The 18,288-nt window shown below is 43.4% G+C and overlaps 2 protein-coding genes across 3 annotated transcripts in view; one reads left to right on the forward strand and one right to left on the reverse strand.

The window, feature by feature from the left end:
* Nucleotides 1-5: 5 nt before the first annotated feature.
* On the forward strand, nt 6-9,087 carry ZNF397 (zinc finger protein 397). Of its 2 annotated transcripts, none has more exons than XM_053902577.1 (4): nt 6-69; nt 1,334-1,827; nt 2,097-2,220; nt 5,426-9,087. In XM_053902577.1, exons 2-4 carry the CDS (start codon nt 1,414-1,416, stop codon nt 6,472-6,474), a joined length of 1,587 nt encoding a protein of 528 aa, XP_053758552.1. In that variant the 5' UTR covers nt 6-69; nt 1,334-1,413; the 3' UTR covers nt 6,475-9,087. The 2 variants fall into 2 exon arrangements, with proteins under 2 accessions (XP_053758552.1, XP_053758553.1); XM_053902578.1 differs by lacking the exon at nt 6-69 and adding an exon at nt 694-750.
* Nucleotides 9,088-10,685: 1,598 nt separating this feature from the next.
* LOC109276412 (uncharacterized) overlaps nt 10,686-18,288 on the reverse strand; it is an 87,068-nt gene continuing 79,465 nt past the window's right edge. Inside the window, exons 12-14 of the mRNA XM_053901910.1 lie at nt 16,849-17,313; nt 16,411-16,549; nt 10,686-13,439 (exon numbers count right to left, since the gene is read on the reverse strand). Coding sequence (XP_053757885.1) covers nt 12,508-13,439; nt 16,411-16,549; nt 16,849-17,313 — 1,536 coding nt within the window. The 3' untranslated portion in view covers nt 10,686-12,507. The remainder of the gene's footprint in view (nt 13,440-16,410; nt 16,550-16,848; nt 17,314-18,288) is intronic.

An 18,288-nucleotide genomic window follows, 5' to 3' on the forward strand; every position in this document is an offset into this window, starting at 1 on the left:
CACTTCCGGTCTTTGTGGCTGGCCGCTTGGAGTCGGCGGCTTGCTCCCTGGCCGCTGCTGGGCTTCGTGGTGAGGGACTCGGGCCCCGAGCGGAGGGAGGGCGGGGATGGGGTGGGCCCGCCGCCCGGGCGGCGGGCGCAAGGTGAACGAGCCCTGCTCCCCGGCCTGTGCGTCCCCGGGTCGCGACCCCTTGTCCGGGCGGCGTTTCTGAGCGTCCTGGGGACCAGAGGAGGCCACCTTAGGCCCTTGCTTTCCAGCAGAGAGGGCAGTTACTCCCCCACCCCGTGACTTCGCCAATGCTGAAGTTTAACCGGGATACAAACATATACAGGCTAATGCGGCTGGGCTGGCTTAATAAACCTAAATGTTAACCTAAATACTTATAATCTCTAAAGTTACTGGTACTGTTAGGATCAAATTGTAATTGATTTGTCCTGCTGTTTCAAGGGCATACCCTCCTATGGATATTCACTCATCCCTAGAATCAGGTCATGTGTGACCTCTGTCACAAAATTTAATACATAATTATCTGTTCCCGTATTTTTCTCTAAATGTTTTCTCCCGTATATTCTAAGTTTTAGAACGGAGATTGACGTTTTTGCTGATTTTGTGACTCCGTGACAATTGATATCTTTTTGAACACACAGTAAACGTTTTAACAAACATTTCTTGGTTAATTCCTCTGTAGATTAATTTACTCACAAGCGAAAACCTTTGTATTCTTAAGCCTGGCTCACGACAGAGCCCATGGTAAGTGCCTCTGTGTTTGTTGAAGAAATGCATTGAAAACCAAATTTGATCAAATGTCAGTTACCAAAAAGTGTTTTTATTTAAATCAGCTTCTGTTCAATATGATTTTTTTAAATGTTGTTACTACTGCAAATGAAAATATTATTTGCCATAGCTAGAGGGTAACTAAAAATAAAATTTTAAAAACCACTATTATTAAATCCTAGCTAGATACAGTTACCCTTGGAAGTCTGAGGCTTATACTTCATTAAAAAGGGAATTATGCAAGTTTTACAAAGACAGATTTTTTTTTTCCTATACTATCCATCAGGATTGAAAGAAAATTGAAAAGGAAATTTCTCAGTATGTGATTCATGTTAATATTGCATTCTTTTGCTTCTAAAATAATTTCTTAGGGCATTAGTGGTAGAAATTCCACTATGGAAGACAAATGGGATGAGTGACTTTTAGTTTGTTACTTGATTGTTTATTTAGTTATAGTCTCAAACTTCTTCCCTTTCATGACTGATATTTATTATAAATCTTAGAGTTGTTTTTTTTTTTTTTTTCGCTGCTAAGTTAACAGTGCTTTTGTATCTTTCAGGCAAGAAGAAATTACTCAAAGAAACTGTGAAGTACAGTACTCAGTTGTGGTGAGCTTTTGGCTAAGCTGTTCAAGCCAAAATGGCTGTGGAATCCAGAGCAGTTTCAACCCTGGTACCTCAGAATCCTCAGGAACAAGAACTAATACTAGTGAAAGTAGAAGAAAGCTTTTCCTGGGGTCAGAAGTTTAAGCAGAGTGCGAGTACCCGATCCTGCCAAGAATTGTTTCGCCAGCAATTCAGGAAGTTTTGCTACCAGGAGACACCTGGACCCCGGGAAGCTCTGGGCAGACTCCAGGAGCTTTGCTATCAGTGGCTCATGCCAGAGTTGCACACGAAGGAGCAGATCCTGGAACTGCTGGTGCTGGAGCAGTTCCTGAGCATCCTGCCTGAGGAGCTGCAGATCTGGGTTCAGCAACATAGCCCAACCAGCGGCGAGGAAGCTGTGACCCTATTGGAAGATTTGGAGAGGGAATTTGATGATCCAGGGCAGCAGGTGGGAACAGGGAGATGTGGTATGTTGTGAGAAGAGAAATTTACAGACTGATGCATGTAGCATCCTCATGGCAGTGGGATGAACATTTGTCTCTACTGAACCATACCTTGAAGTGACTACTGTGCCCATACCTATCCCTGTCCTTAAATAGGTCTTTTTTTTCCCCTGTTGCTCATCCCTGGGGATGTCATTGACCTCTTTCAGATTTTTACTAAGCATTTTCCCTAGGGAGTTTCTCACAAAATTAACCATGTTTTAACTGATTTCAGGGACCAGCAGTGCCATGGAAGGATCTGACATGTCTTGGAACATCCCAAGAGTTAACAGACATCCCACATCAACCTTTAAAGACACAGCTGAAACCCTGGGAACCTTGCCTTTCCCCCAAAAGTGGTAAGAAAATAGAAACTCACCTGGGAACTATTATCAGGCGTCTGGTTTTGAGGATACAGAAGTAATTGGATTTTACAAACATGCCACATGTGAGCCTCCCCTTTATTACTCTGGACCAGAGGTATTCACTTCAGCAGCTTTGTATTTACTAACCCTCAGGAAGTGCAGTCAGTCCTTCTTGTGTCAGTTTCCCTGGCATTTATTCATTTACTCCTTGGTTATATAACTTAATAGGGTGCTAATACATGTCTGCTACTGTGGTAGGCACTGGGTCTCTGCCTCAAGGAACTTTTACATCTAGATGGGGTGGACAAGTGAAAAGGCAATTGCAATATAGTATAGTAAATTCTAGAATAAAAGTGGGCTTTAGGTACTGTGGGGGCACATACGAACACACCTAACCCAACCTTAGAGGTTCAAGGAGTACTTCTCAGAGGAGGAGACATCTGAGCTAAGATTTGAACAATGAGTAAGGAGAAAACTAGGTAAATAGGGTGGGAGTTTTTCCCATCCTAAAGGGAAAAACTTTTTCTACTCACACACTTCTGACACTGGACGTGTGGGGGTTTTCCTTCACATTAAGCAACACTAATTCTGACACACCAGAATTAGGGCCGACCCCACAGGTTAAAGTTTCAGTCCCACAAGGCTGCCTCCCTTCCTCCCCGCCGCCACCTCGGCTTGTAATGAATCCCCAGGTTACCCACCCTTCTTTCCGATTTGGCTGCAATTCAGACATCACATGACCACCTCCTCAGGTTTCATAATTTGCCGTAATAGCTCACAGAACTCAGGGAAACACCTTGCTTACCATTACCAGTTTATTATAAAGGACACAGGTGAACAGGCGTATGAAGAGGTACTTTAGGCAAGATCCAGAAGGGTCCTGAGCACAGGAGCTTCTGTCCCTGGGGAGTTAGAGGTTCACCACTGTCATGGCACTTGGATGCGTTCATCATCCTGGAAGCTCTCTGAACCGCTTTGTTTAAGGTTTTCATAGAAGTTTCATTACATAGGCATGGTTGATTAGATCATTGGCCATTGGTTAACTGAATGTCCAGCCCCTCTCCCTGGAGGTCAGGAGGCAGAGCTGAAAGTTCCAACCTTCTAATCATATAGTTGGTTCCTTTGGTAGCCAGCCCCTACCCTCCAGGAGTTACCTCACTAGCATAAACTGAGGTACTGGTTGATAGGGGCTTATTATGGGTAACAAAAGACACTCTTCTCACCTCTACCACTTAGGAAAGAAGTTGCAAGGGTTTTTAAAGCTCTGTGCCAGGAGCTGAGGATGAAGACCAAATATATATTTCCTATATTATAATATCACACAAGCAAAGGCCACAAAGTCCTGAAGGTGGGAAAATACAACCCATTCTGGGAATTGCAGGTGATTCAATTTAACTTGAGAGAATTCATAGGGGAGAAATGGTGAGACATAACCAGAGAGAAAAAGGAGACCCAGGTTGTGAAAACTTGTGGGACATCTTAAGTAGTTTGAAGAAGTGCAGTGGAGCACAGTTGAAAGGTTTTGGACAAGGGAGTAGTTGATTGGATTTGTGCTTTAGAATCTAGCTGCAAAGTGGAGAATGGATTAGAGGAAGGCGAGAGTGGAGTCCTGTTAGAAACTGTTGTAATCTAAATGGCCACAGTGAATAAATTAAGATGTATTACAGTGAGAAATGGGGACAATCAAAGCTGTCTCTTGACCAGCATTTTAAGTTGCATTGCAGTAGCTGGTCATGGTTAAAAGTGGAGAATGTGGGAAAGGAGTTGAGGATGATACTCAGGTTTTAGTCTTGAACAGCTTGGTTAATGATGGTGCTATTCATGTAAATGGGAAAATATAAGGGAAAAAAATATACCTGATGATGTGTTTAGCCATTTGGGGGCTTGTGAGATATTCACAAGTAATATCCCAGTTAACACTGGATATGATAGTCTAGAGTTTAATAGGGAGAACTGGGATAGAACTGGGGCCCTGGGGAGACATTAGCTTATAACATAAGTAGTGATTGAAACCTGGGTGGTAGACAGTTTGTAGAGCGAGGACACATGAGAACCCAGAACAGCATCTGAAGGACCTTGTGTTTGATGACCTTGAATCTAAGGAACAGCCCCCAGAAATCAGGCTAACATAACCGGAAGAGAAACGTCTCTAGAGGAAGGTGTGGTCCCAGTGTCAGTGCTACAGGGAAGCCAACTAAATAAGATCCAGAAAGTATTTACTGGATTACGCATCTATGATGTTGGTGACCTTGATGAGAGTAGCATGGTGGGGAGGGGGTGCACAGGTGTGGCAGAAACCAGATTGCAGAACAGAGATGAGTAAGGCTAACTCTTTCAAGAAGCTTTACTCTGTGGGCACCTGGGTGGCTCAGTTGGCTGGGCATCCAACTCTTGATTTCAGCTCAGGTCATGATCTTGCAGTTCATGAGATTGAGCCCTGCGTGGGGCTCTGCTCTGAACGTGGAGGCTGCCTGGGATTCTCTCTCTCCCTCTCCCACTGCCTCTCCCCTGCTCATGCGCATGTGTGTGCAAGTGCTCCCTCTCTCGCTGTCTCTGTCTCTTTAAATAAAAAGCCCATCAGCTTTACACCGAATGGAAGTGAGGTTGCATGAAGGAGATGTGTAGGCAAGGAGCTTGATTTGAAAAAGATGAGAGGGGTGCCTGGGTGGCTCAGTCGGTTAAGCGTCCGACTTCAGCTCAGGTCACGATCTCGCAGTCTGTGAGTTCGAGCCCCGCGTCAGGCTCTGGGCTGATGGCTCAGAGCCTGGAGCCTGCTTCTGATTCTGTGTCTCCCTCTCTCTCTGCCCCTCCCCCGTTCATGCTCTGTCTCTCTGTCTCAAAAATAAATAAAAAACGTTAAAAAAATAATTTAAAGAAAAAGATGAGAAATTTGGGCTTGTTTAAATGGTGATGAATGGGAGTCAGCAGATAGAGAGGTTGAAAATAATAGGAAAGGAATAGTAGGTAATTGATCAATTGAAGTTTCAGAGGAAGTAGGAAAGAATAAACTTCAAAGTGTAGATATAGGCGTTAGTTACTCGAAAGGAGGAGGGAGGGACCCTAGTATGGCCCGTTAAAGAAAGATATATGTGGACAGTGACCTCTTTTGTAAGGAGAAGCCTGTATTTCCTCTCACATGGAAAGTAGGTATTGAGAATGGAGAAATAAAACAGTCTGTTTTTTGCTATTATCATTTCAGATTGTGAGAACAGTGAAACAGCAACAAAGAAGGACATTTCAGGAGAAAAGTCACAAGGACTTCCCCAAGAACCTTCATCTGGAGGAATTAGTGAACCTGAAAGCAATTTAGAGTGGCAACAAGGAAATGCTACAGGGGAGAAGTTAAGAAGATCCCCTTCCCAAGGGGACAGCTTTAGTCAAGTAATCTTCACACACAAATCTCTGGGAAAGAGAGACCATCATGAGCCTCAAAGCAGCTTGATTCTAAGTACAAACTCTATAACTTATCAGAAAGTTCCTACAGAAGAGAGACCTTATAGATGTGATGTATGTGGGCACAGCTTCAAGCAGCATTCCTCTCTAACACAACATCAGAGAATCCATACTGGAGAAAAGCCCTATAAATGTAACCAGTGTGGAAAGGCTTTTAGTTTGAGGTCATATCTTATTATTCACCAGAGAATTCACAGCGGTGAGAAGGCATATGAATGTAGTGAATGTGGGAAAGCCTTCAATCAGAGCTCAGCCCTCATTAGACATCGCAAAATTCATACTGGTGAGAAAGCTTGTAAATGTAACGAATGTGGCAAAGCATTCAGTCAAAGTTCATATCTCATTATACATCAAAGAATTCACACTGGCGAGAAACCCTATGAGTGTAATGAGTGTGGGAAAACCTTTAGCCAAAGCTCAAAGCTTATTAGACACCAGCGAATTCATACAGGAGAGAGACCTTATGAATGTAATGAATGTGGAAAAGCTTTCAGGCAGAGTTCAGAACTGATAACCCATCAGAGAATACATAGTGGGGAGAAACCCTATGAATGTAATGAGTGTGGAAAAGCTTTCAGTCTGAGCTCAAACCTCATCAGACATCAGAGAATTCATAGTGGAGAGGAACCTTATCAGTGTAATGAATGTGGCAAAACTTTCAAAAGGAGCTCAGCCCTTGTTCAGCATCAGAGAATCCATTCTGGGGATGAAGCTTATATATGTAATGAATGTGGGAAGGCTTTCAGGCACAGATCAGTCCTCATGCGCCACCAGAGAGTCCACACTGTAAAGTAACTTGTGAATACAAGGAATGTTGTAAATATTTTGGTCAGATTTATATCTTTGTTAGTTGAAAGGGTTTACTTTGGAACAAGACTCCAGACTGGTAAACTACCAGATCTTGAGTCATTCTGACTTAAAGCAGCACTTCTCAATGCTACTGCAAATTGTCCTTTGAAAGCTTTTCCTGTGACTAATCAGAACAGCAGATGGAAGAATCACTGCTTCCAGCTTTTCTCTTACTATTAGGAATACTCAGGAGATAAGAAAAATGGGAATATAACATTGAAACCTCATTTTCCATGAGAATGTCACAAAGAGGGTACAGCAACCCAGGCTGTGTCACTGCACCTGATTGTCCACATACCAGGTTTGGGATATGGTGTGGACAATATGAGGGACGTTTTGTCTCAGGAATACAAAAAACTTACCAATTAAGAACAATGACAGGGCAGCAAGACAGATGGGGAAATAGTTCATCAGTGACTTACTGAGCTTGTGACAGCCCAGAAATGAGGTAGTGAAAGAATCCAAACTAATGTATCCAACAGCTATTTTTTGAGGGCCTGCTTTGTGCCAGGCACTAGGAATACAGTGGGAAAGAAGATAGTCTGTACAGTTTAATGGACAAGGAAGACAGGCAGTGATACGGTATAATCACTGCTGTGGGACATTAGGAGTACCTGACTCAACCTTGGATCAGGGAGAGTTTCTGAGAAAAACGATGAAGGATGAGTAGAAGTTAGCCAGGAAAGTAGGCAGGCAGGCCAGGGAACAATATGCCCAGTAGAGGGAACAATAGACGAAGGTCAGGATGAATGTCTGGCATATCTGAGAAATGAAAAGGCTGTTTTGTGTGGAGCATTCCTGTTGAGTTCCTTTTGGGGTGGAGTCATGTCTGCTAAGCATGGATGTAGCCAGAACCTGGTGAGCAGTGCTGGTAGTAAAACAGGAGCCAGTGGAGAAGCTTCTGTTACTGGACAAAACCTGGAGTTCTTGGACCACAGGGTAGAGGGAGCTGTCTTGGGCTTGTGTGAGCTGGGGGAAAGGGTTAATAACTATAGTTTCCTGGCCTGTAGGTTAAGCTAGACCTTGGGGGTGGGTGGGGTCAGAAAGAGCCTAGCCTAGTGGTTAAGAGGTTAAGCATCTGTTGGGAGTCCTGAATCTTCCCTTTCCTAAACAGAGGTCTCCTGGTTCTTAAGACTGTCAGAGCTGCTGTCTGCGTCCTGCTAACTCCCAAGGCTCTGGGTCAGAAGCTGCTATGGCTACCACGTTTGTTTCTGGGGCTACACCCCCACATTTCTAGCGTACTCCCTTGGCTCAGGTGCTAAAAAATGTTGTCAGTCGCCGAGTGACTGACCCCTCACAGGCACCTCACGCATGTTCAGTTTTGTCTTATATCAGCAGTATTTCAGTCTTGTGAATTTTGTTAAGGACAATGGTAAAGGGAAGTAAACAGTCATGGTCCATCCAGAGACCACCTCTGACAACCCATCAGGAAACGTATCCCTTGAGTGGTGCTTCTCAGTGCAACGCAGAAAGGTGTCTAAGTTAGTGAGCAACAGAAAGTCGTGGTCAGAATACCTAACAGGTAAGAGGTCTAACACACGTTACCAAAAACAGAAATCTGTGGGAATCTGGAATCCTGTGCATAAGAAAATAATTTTCACAAGGATAAGCAGACAGCACTCCTGTTGGGGCATATGTAGATGAGCAGGTAATAACCAGGAAGAATGGCAGGTGGACTAAATGCCCATGCTTGGAGAGAGAATGTGAAGACAAAGGGATAGGATAACAAAGTAACATGGTAAGAGCTATTCATATTCAACTCTTAGGTTTCCTCTCAAGATGAGGACTCAAACTGAAAAGGGTAGGATAATTATTAAGTAGGAATTGATAAAACATATTACAAAAGGGAGAGATTGTTTATAAAGAGTTCTTAACATTTATCAGTAAGAAACATAATAGGTACTTTGCTGAGGGCTTTGTATGTATGTATCTTTCTCCAACAGCTCATACCTTGCAGATGAGGAAGTGAAGGCTTAAGATCATGGGTTAGTCAGTATCCTATCGCTAAAAAGTGGTGAGGTCAGACTTTGAACCCAGGCAATAGGAATCCAGAACCTTTCTCTGGAGCCACTTACCTGTAGTATCTCCCCATGAAAAAGTCCCAGTAGAAAAGATTGTACTTAAGTAAGCAAATCACAAAAGAACAAATGCCAACGGATGACAAATGGTCAGCCTTGCAAGATGTGTATTAAAGCAAGAGTTGAGATGGCACTTTTTTCCCCCTCATCAAATGAGAATTCAGGGAACCTGGGAGTTCAGTGCTGCTGGTGAGATGTGACTAGATACTGTCTCTGGCAATCAATACCAGAAGCCTTAAGCATTGCCTTGTGACTTTAAAATTCTACCTGTAAATGTATGCTTCAGAAAACATCATGAATGTATACAAAGTCCTAAAAGCTGTTAAAATGTTGATCGATGTCAAAAGAAATGGCAGCGTATCTTCGGTAAAAATATGTACACTATGACTCCATGTAAAAATATATTTATGCATTAAAAATACTGGAAATAATCTCAGACTGCTCTACCGGCTAGCTGGTGATAAAATTACAGATGATTTAATTTTTTGTGATTTTCTCTGTCTTCCAAACTCTTCTACAATAAATACTTTTAAACTTAGAGAAAAAAAAAGGTTAAAAGGAATGAAAGCCCAGGGTAGTCAAGAAATGCCAAGAAAAGTACATGCTTTCTGTAGCATCTGTGTCCCTCCCAAGTCCTGGGAGGTTAACTTGTTAACTCCCACATGATGTCCTCATTAAGTGACAGTGGCAGACACACCCATCTCACACTAGTGTACCAAAAAAAAGCCATCTGTAAATTATAAATCTCTGTTCAAATACAAGTTATTTGTATGAAGGTTATCTGTAGTTGAGAAAAGCAGTAACCTTGAAGTGGAGCCTCTTGTTCACGTTAGTGCTTCTTGAATTCTGCAGCCATGGGCAAGTCACCTCACAACTTGACCCTCGGTTTAAAGGAGCTGGGGTAGGGGTGCCTGGGTGGCTCAGTTGGTTAAGTGTCTGACTTTGGCTCAGGTCATGATCTCACGGTTTGTGAGTTCAAGCCCTGTATCAGGCTCTGTGCTGACAGCTCAGAGCCTGGAGCCTACTTCACATTCTGTGCCTCTCTGTCCCCCCACCCTCGCTCACAATCTGTCTCCCTCCTTCAAAAAATAAACATTAAAATATATATATATTTTTCTATTTTCTTTTTAAAGGAACTGGAGTAGATGATCTATGGTTAAAGCTTCAACATTCTGTGTTTATGAAAGAGGAGGCACCAATATAGATTTTCTTCTCCAGCCTTCCCAGAAAAAGAGTAAATAAATTGTGCTCAGGGCCCTCTTATATATTTTGGTATAGAGGCTATCCAGGGGAGTAATGTTTACCTTAAATGGGTATTGCACAGATACACGAATTTTAAAAGATGTGCAATTTAGGCAAGATGCTTAGTTTCCTACCTTTCACCTTCTCCCTCATTTCCATAGACTGCAATTAACTGTCCACCTGAGGATTGGAAATTTAAGCAAATCTGACCTTGGTCTCTCCCAGCTCCCCCATGAATCTTTGTTTCTCTTGCCCCATTAAATGAATCCTCAAAGTAAGGGAGATTGCCGATTAGAATATTTCCCATGCAGAAGAAACTGACCTGGAGAGCATTTCTGCTAAAAGGAAGGGTGAGCTCAATGGGCAGACCTCACTGATACCCACCCACCCCTTGCTTTCTGATGGGTCGGACATTGCTACTCAGTAACCCTATCCTCAGCAGCTGTCTTGTTGGCTGGTGCGAATGATCACAAATCTAAAGGGTCATGGGGTTTTTCTGCACAGGTTTCTTCTAAGGACCTGCTGAAAGAGGAGGGGAAGCCCTGGGCAGTCTCCCAGACTCCTGCTCCTTAAGTGATTCTGGTGGACGCAATGTGTATGTGTGTTTAAAGAGGCTACTTGCTCTGGTTCCCAAAGTTTTTCAACCAGCTGTCCCCTAACTTTTGTGGCTTCACTTGGTGAAGTGCAGCCCAGGGAATAGCTATCAGTTTCCAGACACCTTTTGGCCCAGGAAAGAAGAGTTAAGAAGCCAATTCCTTGACTTCTTGCCACAACCCCCTCTCCCAGCATACCTCCACCATTCTCCCTATTCCAGAACAAATCATTTCAAAGCAGGGCTTAAAATTCAGATTTTATTACAATACATCTTGCATTACATTCTAACACTAAACAGTTTAAGTATATTCTTAAAAGTATAAACGTTCAAATCAATTACTAAAAATGATTTACCAAGCAAGATTTTTACCAATACTAGAGTTGGGGGAAGACAACTAGAAAGTACTCCAAAATGTTAACGTTTCTGTAGGTGGTGGGATTGAAGGTGATTTCTACTTTCTCATTTTCTGTATTACCAACATTTATAATTAATTCACAACCCAGGGAAAAAAAACTACTAAATAAAATTAACATGAAATCATCTGATTGTCACCTATAGGAAAGGGCAACTTCATCCATTTTAAGGGTCTCTCTAGACTTCTGATTGACCTCATTCAATGACAATCTTCCAACCTGTGGACATAAAGACTGTACCCCTCCCCCAATTTCACCTCCCCTATTACCCATAACAGATTTGATCACCAAGTCTCCAGAAGTAACAGTATCTGGAAGGGAAATCAGGACATCTTAAAAGAGAAATCAAACTTTCTCTTACATATGAATTGCCTTCAGCAATTAATGGTGGGTTAATTAAAACCGCCAAAATAAAAATCAACAGAGAAGTAGAGTTTTGAGGAATCTAAGGGGGTAATTCAATAAGGATTCATTGCCTTCAAGTAACTTAGTATCTTCTAGCTGGTGATAAGGGGAGGGGACAGGAAATGAGGAATAGTAGACCTTGGGAAGGCAGACCTCTCACTCCTATGCTTCTGTGAGCTTCCCATTTCCTGAGCCCTAGGGGCACGGAACACCAACACTGTCCCTCTAGCCTCCAATATGTCTTCTTTCCATGGTGTACATACATGCCTTTTTCCATACGATGCGCCAAAGTCTACCTAATCACACTGACTGTTCTGAGTACCTCAAGGTCTCTTAGGTCACTCTGGGTCTGGGATAGGCTACCCAAATCTGTGATTATAAAGAGAGGAATCAACACATGTCCTCTGAACCAGGGTGTACGAGAAGAAATTCCTGCTTGAAAGGAATCCTGATGAAGAGACCTCTATAGATCCTCTCTCCATACCTTTGTATGGCTATAACCTTTGCCTATAATGTTCTCTTCCCTCTTGCCTTGATCTGCCTAATTTGTACACACCCTTTATTCCTCAACAGAGATTTCATCACCTCCAGGAAGCTTAAGTGACTCCTAAACCAGGTTAGGTGCCCCCCTTGTATTTTGACAGAATCCAAGATTTATCCTACCAAAGAACTTATCACACTTTACTGTAATTACCTGTTTAATAAATATATATGTATCCCATTAGCCCTTAACTCTGGGAGAGCAATGGCCATGTCTGCCCCCGATGGCTGGCACATAGCAGGTGCTCAATAAATAAACAAACCTCAACTGACCTCTGGAAGCTCAGGGCTGAGGAGAGAACTGGCAAGGGGGAAGAATGAGCTATAAACTGATCCAGGACAGAATTCAACATTTCACAACCTCACAATTCAACACCTCAGAGAACCGAATGACTCTCAGCACATGCCTCCAACTGCCAAATGCACGATGTTCTTGCTGGGCAGAGATCCTTGCCATTGAAAGCACCACCTTCCAGTCCATCATGTAAGAAGCTCTTTCAGGATCTCTGCCCCAATCCTGGCCTTACTGTGTAAGTGCTCATTCAACACGTCAACAACCATATTTTTGTGGATCTTCTCGTACAGTAAGTACTGACTCAGACAGGAAGGACAGAAACTCTGCTCTTAGGAAACGTCTAACTTTTGTGCAGTCTCACCCCAAAGCGAATCCCTAGTATGACACAAGTATACAACTCTTACCCAAGACTTAAACTCTGGTGTGAGTTCTCTGGTGCTGCATAAGGCCTGACCTATGCCTAAATGTTTTCCTACATGCATTACATTCATAAGGCTTCTCCCCAGTATGGATTCTCTGGTGCTGCGTGAGGGCTGAGCTCTGATTGAAGGATTTTCCACATTCATTACATTCATAAGGTTTTTCTCCAGTATGAATTCTTTGATGTTCAATAAGGATAGAGCTTCTACCAAAAGCCTTACCACATTCAGTACATTCATAACCTTTGTCTCCAGTGTGAATTTTCTTATGCTGAATGAGGGCTGAGCTCCGGCTGAAGGCTTTCCCACATTCACCACATTCATAAGGCTTCTCTCCAGTGTGAATTCTCCGATGCCTAATGAGCTCTGAGCTGCCCCTGAAAGCTTTTCCACATTCACAGCATTCATAGGGTTTTTCACCACTATGAATTCTCTGATGTCTAACAAGGTCTGAACTCAAACTAAAAGCTTTGCCACACTCTTTACACGCATAAGGCCTCTCCCCAGTATGAATTCTCTGATGTCTAATCAGCTTTGAGCTCTGGCAAAAGGCTTTCCCACAGTCCAAGCACTCGTAGACCTTTCCCCCAGCGTGAACTCTCTGTCGTGTTACAACATTTGAGTTCACACTGAGAGTCCTTTCACTTTCGTTACGTCCAAGGACACTCTCTTCTGTGGAGATTTTCTTGTTGAAGACCGCCAGACTAAGATGTCTTTCCTGAGAAGGGAGCTGACTCATTTTGTTCCTTGCAACTGTTCCTTTTGGCTTCTCAAAGATGTGCAGGCCTCCCAAAGCTTCTTCAACTATCTGTCCTGAAGGAGTTTCCCCAGGGAGTCTTCCTGGGGATATCATGGCTGCTGATGCTACACATTCAAAAATTTCTTGCTTTGTTGTTAATACTTCATCACCCACCAGCTTGCCATCTAAATATGTGAATAGAAAAATACTAGTGTCATTTGATCCCCATGTCAAAAGAAAGGAATCTATTATAACCAGAATAGAAAATAACCAAACAAAATAGGTATTTACCTATTAGGAGGAAAACTCTTAAGAACTAGCTTCCCAATCCAGAATTTTAAGAAGTGGCCTGGGGTAGTGAGAGGTGGCACCCTCAGAAAGCAAGGGGGACAAAAAAGAGTCAGCACTGGAGAGGGACGGTGAGCAGGGAAACACATCAGTTAGAGGAGACAGTGATACATAGGAGTAGCAGTGAGAAACCAGGAAGCGAGGAGACAATCCTGGGTTAGAAGAGAAGATGCATTTTTTTGGTAATGAGGGAAAGGAAAAGAGGTGATAGGGAGTGCTCAGGAAGAAGAGAGAGGTCTAAGACTCTTAAATAAATGGTGCTCCTAGAAAAACAGGAGAGCAGGATATACGATTAGGAAATGCTTTCAGGGTTAGAACTGAGCAGAGGTAGATGAGCAGGAACTAGAATGCGTTAAGTTAATTGCAGGTTCTGGTAGGTTCTAAGTAGATCAAACGATTATAAGCAAATAGAATAAGACATACAGAGCATGAGAAAAGGAATACTCTAGGATCAGGTAGAAGTCTTATATGTTCACTTTTTTATGTGTAAATGGTCAAAGGTAGATGGAAACAAGAGACAGCTGTGATTTCCTGGAGCCAAACTTTCAGCTCTCATACAACAAGCCCCTCTCATTTCGAGATTTCTAGTAGCTCAGAAGGAGACTACTAGATAATGGCTGAGCCAACTTGAATTATTTTGAGGGTGAAAATCTAAAAAACTGCTCAGTTACTTTCATCCTCCCAAAAGTCCTCTAACCTCTGGGGTGCCTGGGTGGCTCAGTCGGTTAAGCATCCAACTTCAGCTCAGGTCAAGATTTCAAGGATCGTGAGTTCGAGCCCTACCTCAGGCTCGAGCCTGAACCTGCTTCAAATTCTCTGTCTCCCTCTCTCTCTCTGCCCCTCCCTTGCTCTCTGTCTCTCTCTCAAAAATAAACGCCTAAAAAGAAAAGTAGACAAAGGACACAGAGAAAAAAAATACAAATGGCCCATCAACAAATTAAATGATAATTCACTAATAAATAGCTATAAACCAAAAGTCTTCTAACCTTAAATACAGTTTACAGACCAGGAAACTAAGGCTCAGAGAGGCAACATAACCTATGTGAGGCCACAGAATTCATAATTTAAGAGCCAGATTCAAAGACGCTCAACATCAAGGCTTGCCGTTTTCCCCTAAGTCCCTTCTGCTATTTCCCTACCTGTTCAGTGTGGCCTATGTGGTCTAAAAGCCTTTTAACTAGGGATGTGGTCTTTAATTGCACATTGACAAACATGCTTTTAGCTTTCATGTTGTGTAGATGATGCTCCACTGCCCACCCAGACCCGCTTTACTTATAGGGTGCCTCCTTGCCCAGCTGCTGTTGAGTGTTGGCTCCTAACCACCCAGTTGCCCTCTTCTCTGGAAAGTCGCCCTGGCTGATGAGAACCACCTGGCCCAGGATGTTATTTCCACCCTCGCTGCCCCACACCCACCACCTTAAGAAGGGACAGCTCAGCACTGCAGTCATGCTGGAGGAGGGGAAGGTACCCCAAACCTCCAGAGATTAAGCCAAGGCTAGGTTTTACCCAAGACCACATCATAACCCTGCTTCTCTCACTCCATTACAGATTTCTCCTGAAGAGCAAACCCTCCTTTAAATCACATGTACCCAAATCTCCACATCTCAGGCTCTTCTTCTGGCAAGACATACTGTTAGGCTTGTGAAGAACCTACGGAAAGATTATAACCAAGGCTGTAAGGTCATAAAGCTTCAACAGTAGAGTTTGAGATGGAGGGACACTGGAGAAGGAAGGGGCTTTTCTTCCTAGTACTGTTGTGCTCTGTTTGTTCCTGCAGCACCTGCTCACCACCAATTAGTCCCAGAGGCACCATCCCTCTGGGTGGCTTCCCAGCAAGTCTGGTGTCACGGCACCTCTCCACAAGGGTTCTCGGCACCCCAGAGGGTGGCTACCACAGCACACACACCCTCTCCCTGCACCTCATGGATGGCTTCCCTTGGTACCCTAAAGTGCAGCTTCCCAGAAAGTTCTGGCAGCACAGCACTTCATTGAACATGTCCATCCAGCTATCCAGTGGACCACAGCTGTGTCCTCTCCAACAAGATCTGGATCTCAGCTCTGACAGGGCAGGAGGAAGATGTGGTACTCTCTCACAGATTTGTTCCTTCCTTGGATGCTGTGCCTCAGCCCTAAAGATTCCCTATATGTGTTATTCCCGTATTATTTAGACTTTTTTTTTTTACCACTTAGTAATTAACCCCATTATAGTCAATAATTCTTTTTTTTAACTTTTTAAAGTTTATTTATTTATTTTGAGAGAGAGAGAGAGAGTGCGTGCAAAGGAGGGGCAGAGAGAGATAGAGAATCCCAAGCAGGCTTGACACTGTCAGCACAGAGCCCAATGTGGGGCTCGAACTCTTGGACTGTGAGATCATGACCTGAGCTGAAGTCAAGAGTCGGATGCTTAACCAATGAGCCACTCAGGCACCCCTATAGTCAATAATTCCTAACATTCAACTTTCCCTGTTCAAGCTACTATGTAGTTTCTATTACTGATACACTATTCATCTCCACCTTAGAGACTGCCTTGCCAGTGGACCATTAAAAAAAAAAAAAGAGTATATTGGTCTTTGAATGTTATGGGTGTTAGAGAATTTTATTAGAGACCTTAATTCTTCACCCAAAGTTAGAAATTATATTGGAATTTCAGATTCTAGGCAGAGCCAATGGAAGAATATTTCAAGGCATGGAGGAGACCTTTCCACTAAACTTAACGAAGCCACAAATGAATGTCATTAAGAAAATGCACTATGCCACAGATGATAGCCCCACCATCATCCTCAGCCCCAATGGACTGTGACTCCTCACCTCCCTCGTGGGAAGCCTGGGACTCTTGAGTCTCACTCTTGCACTGGTTCTCCAAGGGCTGGAGCTGTATACTCAGAGACTTCAGTGCTCCTATGGATGTCATTTCTTTCCAGATCATTCCTTGGCCATGAGCCGTGTCCTAGGAGTAATCAAGTACCAGCACTATGATTCTAAGGATACAGAAGAAAAAACAAAACAACAACCAAAAAAACACCCTAGAACAAAGGGACAAGGCAGCTGGAGTCAGAAACTCATCCAGATGATTAGAAAGAAAACAACAGGACTAAAAGCCCTGGTGCCTTGGCCCCAGTAGACAAATAATAACCCAAAGACAAAAAGTTTGTAACTTTCTGATAGCCACGTCAAGGCCACTCATAACTTACATAACTATTAACTTATAAAAGGTAAAACTAACAAACAAAAACACCTACTTCTTACCTGTTGCCTTGGTTCGTCAAGTTCTTTCTCCAGCTCCTCCAGCATAGTCACGGCTTGCTCTCCGTTCTCGGGCCGGTGCTCTCGCAGCCAGGCCTGCAGCTCCTCAGGCAGGATGGCCAGGAACTGCTCCAGCACCAGCAGCTCCAGGATCTGCTCCTTGGAGTTCACCTCGGGCCTCAGCCACTGATGGCAAAGCTCCCGGAGCCGGTTCAGAGCCTCCCGGGGCCCAGAGGAGTCAGAGTAACCAAAGTGCCTGAACTGCTGGCGGAAGGTCTCCAGGCCACAGGTGTCTCCCTGAAGGCCAAAGTCCTGCCCACAAACATAATTCTCTTCTTCAACCTTCACAACTATAAGTCCTTCTTGTTCTTTTGAAGCATGGTAGGCCAAGGCTGCAGTTTTTCCTGACATTCTTGGCCAAGACAGTCTGAAAATGCTGCTCAGTTGAGGCAGGGAGGGAATGAAAGTCTGTGTCTAAGAATTCTGATTCTTTAGGTAGCTCCTGAGATGGACAATGTGGAAAAAATGTGTTTAGAATACAAATACAGGATTTTGAAGACCAGTTGCCAGACAGTGTAGTAATGAAAAGTGACTAAAAGGGAGTTTCCATATAAACAATACAGGGATGCCTGGCTGGCTCAGTTAGTAGAGCGTGCAACTCTTTTTTTTTTTTAATTTTTTTTTTCAACGTTTTTTATTTATTTTTGGGACAGAGAGAGACAGAGCATGAACGGGGGAGGGGCAGAGAGAGAGGGAGACACAGAATCGGAAACAGGCTCCAGGCTCCGAGCCATCAGCCCAGAGCCCGACGCGGGGCTCGAACTCACGGACCGCGAGATCGTGACCTGGCTGAAGTCGGACGCTTAACCGACTGCGCCACCCAGGCGCCCCTAGAGCGTGCAACTCTTGATCTCAGGGTCATGAGTTTGAATACCACGTTGGACATGGAGCCTACTTAAAACATAAAAATAAAATAAATAATACAAATAAATAAACAATACATTAATGGTGATTCAGGATTTTTTCAAGACATGAAATAGAAAATTTAAGAATCACCAAAATCAACTCAGCCTTTGGAAATAATGCTAGGGTTAACACTGGGGATAATAGTCCTCTTAGATCATGGAAAGCAGGAAAAACACTGTGGTATATTATTACTTCTTAGAATAATAATCACCATTTTATTGAGTACTTACTAGATGCCAAACATTAGCTGGGTATTTAACATAAATTTATTTAATTTCCCTAATAATTCTATTAAGGACAATCATAATGTGCTCATTTCTAAATGAGGCTACTGAGAAGCATAAGCTGACCAAAAAGGTAGCCCGTAAGCAAGAGAACCAGATTCTCCAACAAGAGTATTGAGCTCTATTAGCCGTGGGGTCTCCCCCAAAGAAGGGAATTTGCACTTAATAAACACCTATTGGGGCACCTGGGTGG

This window comes from Panthera pardus, unplaced genomic scaffold (assembly GCF_024362965.1).
Source record: "Panthera pardus isolate Hobbes unplaced genomic scaffold, ASM2436296v1 HiC_scaffold_15, whole genome shotgun sequence".
NCBI classification, from domain to species: Eukaryota; Metazoa; Chordata; class Mammalia; order Carnivora; family Felidae; genus Panthera; species Panthera pardus.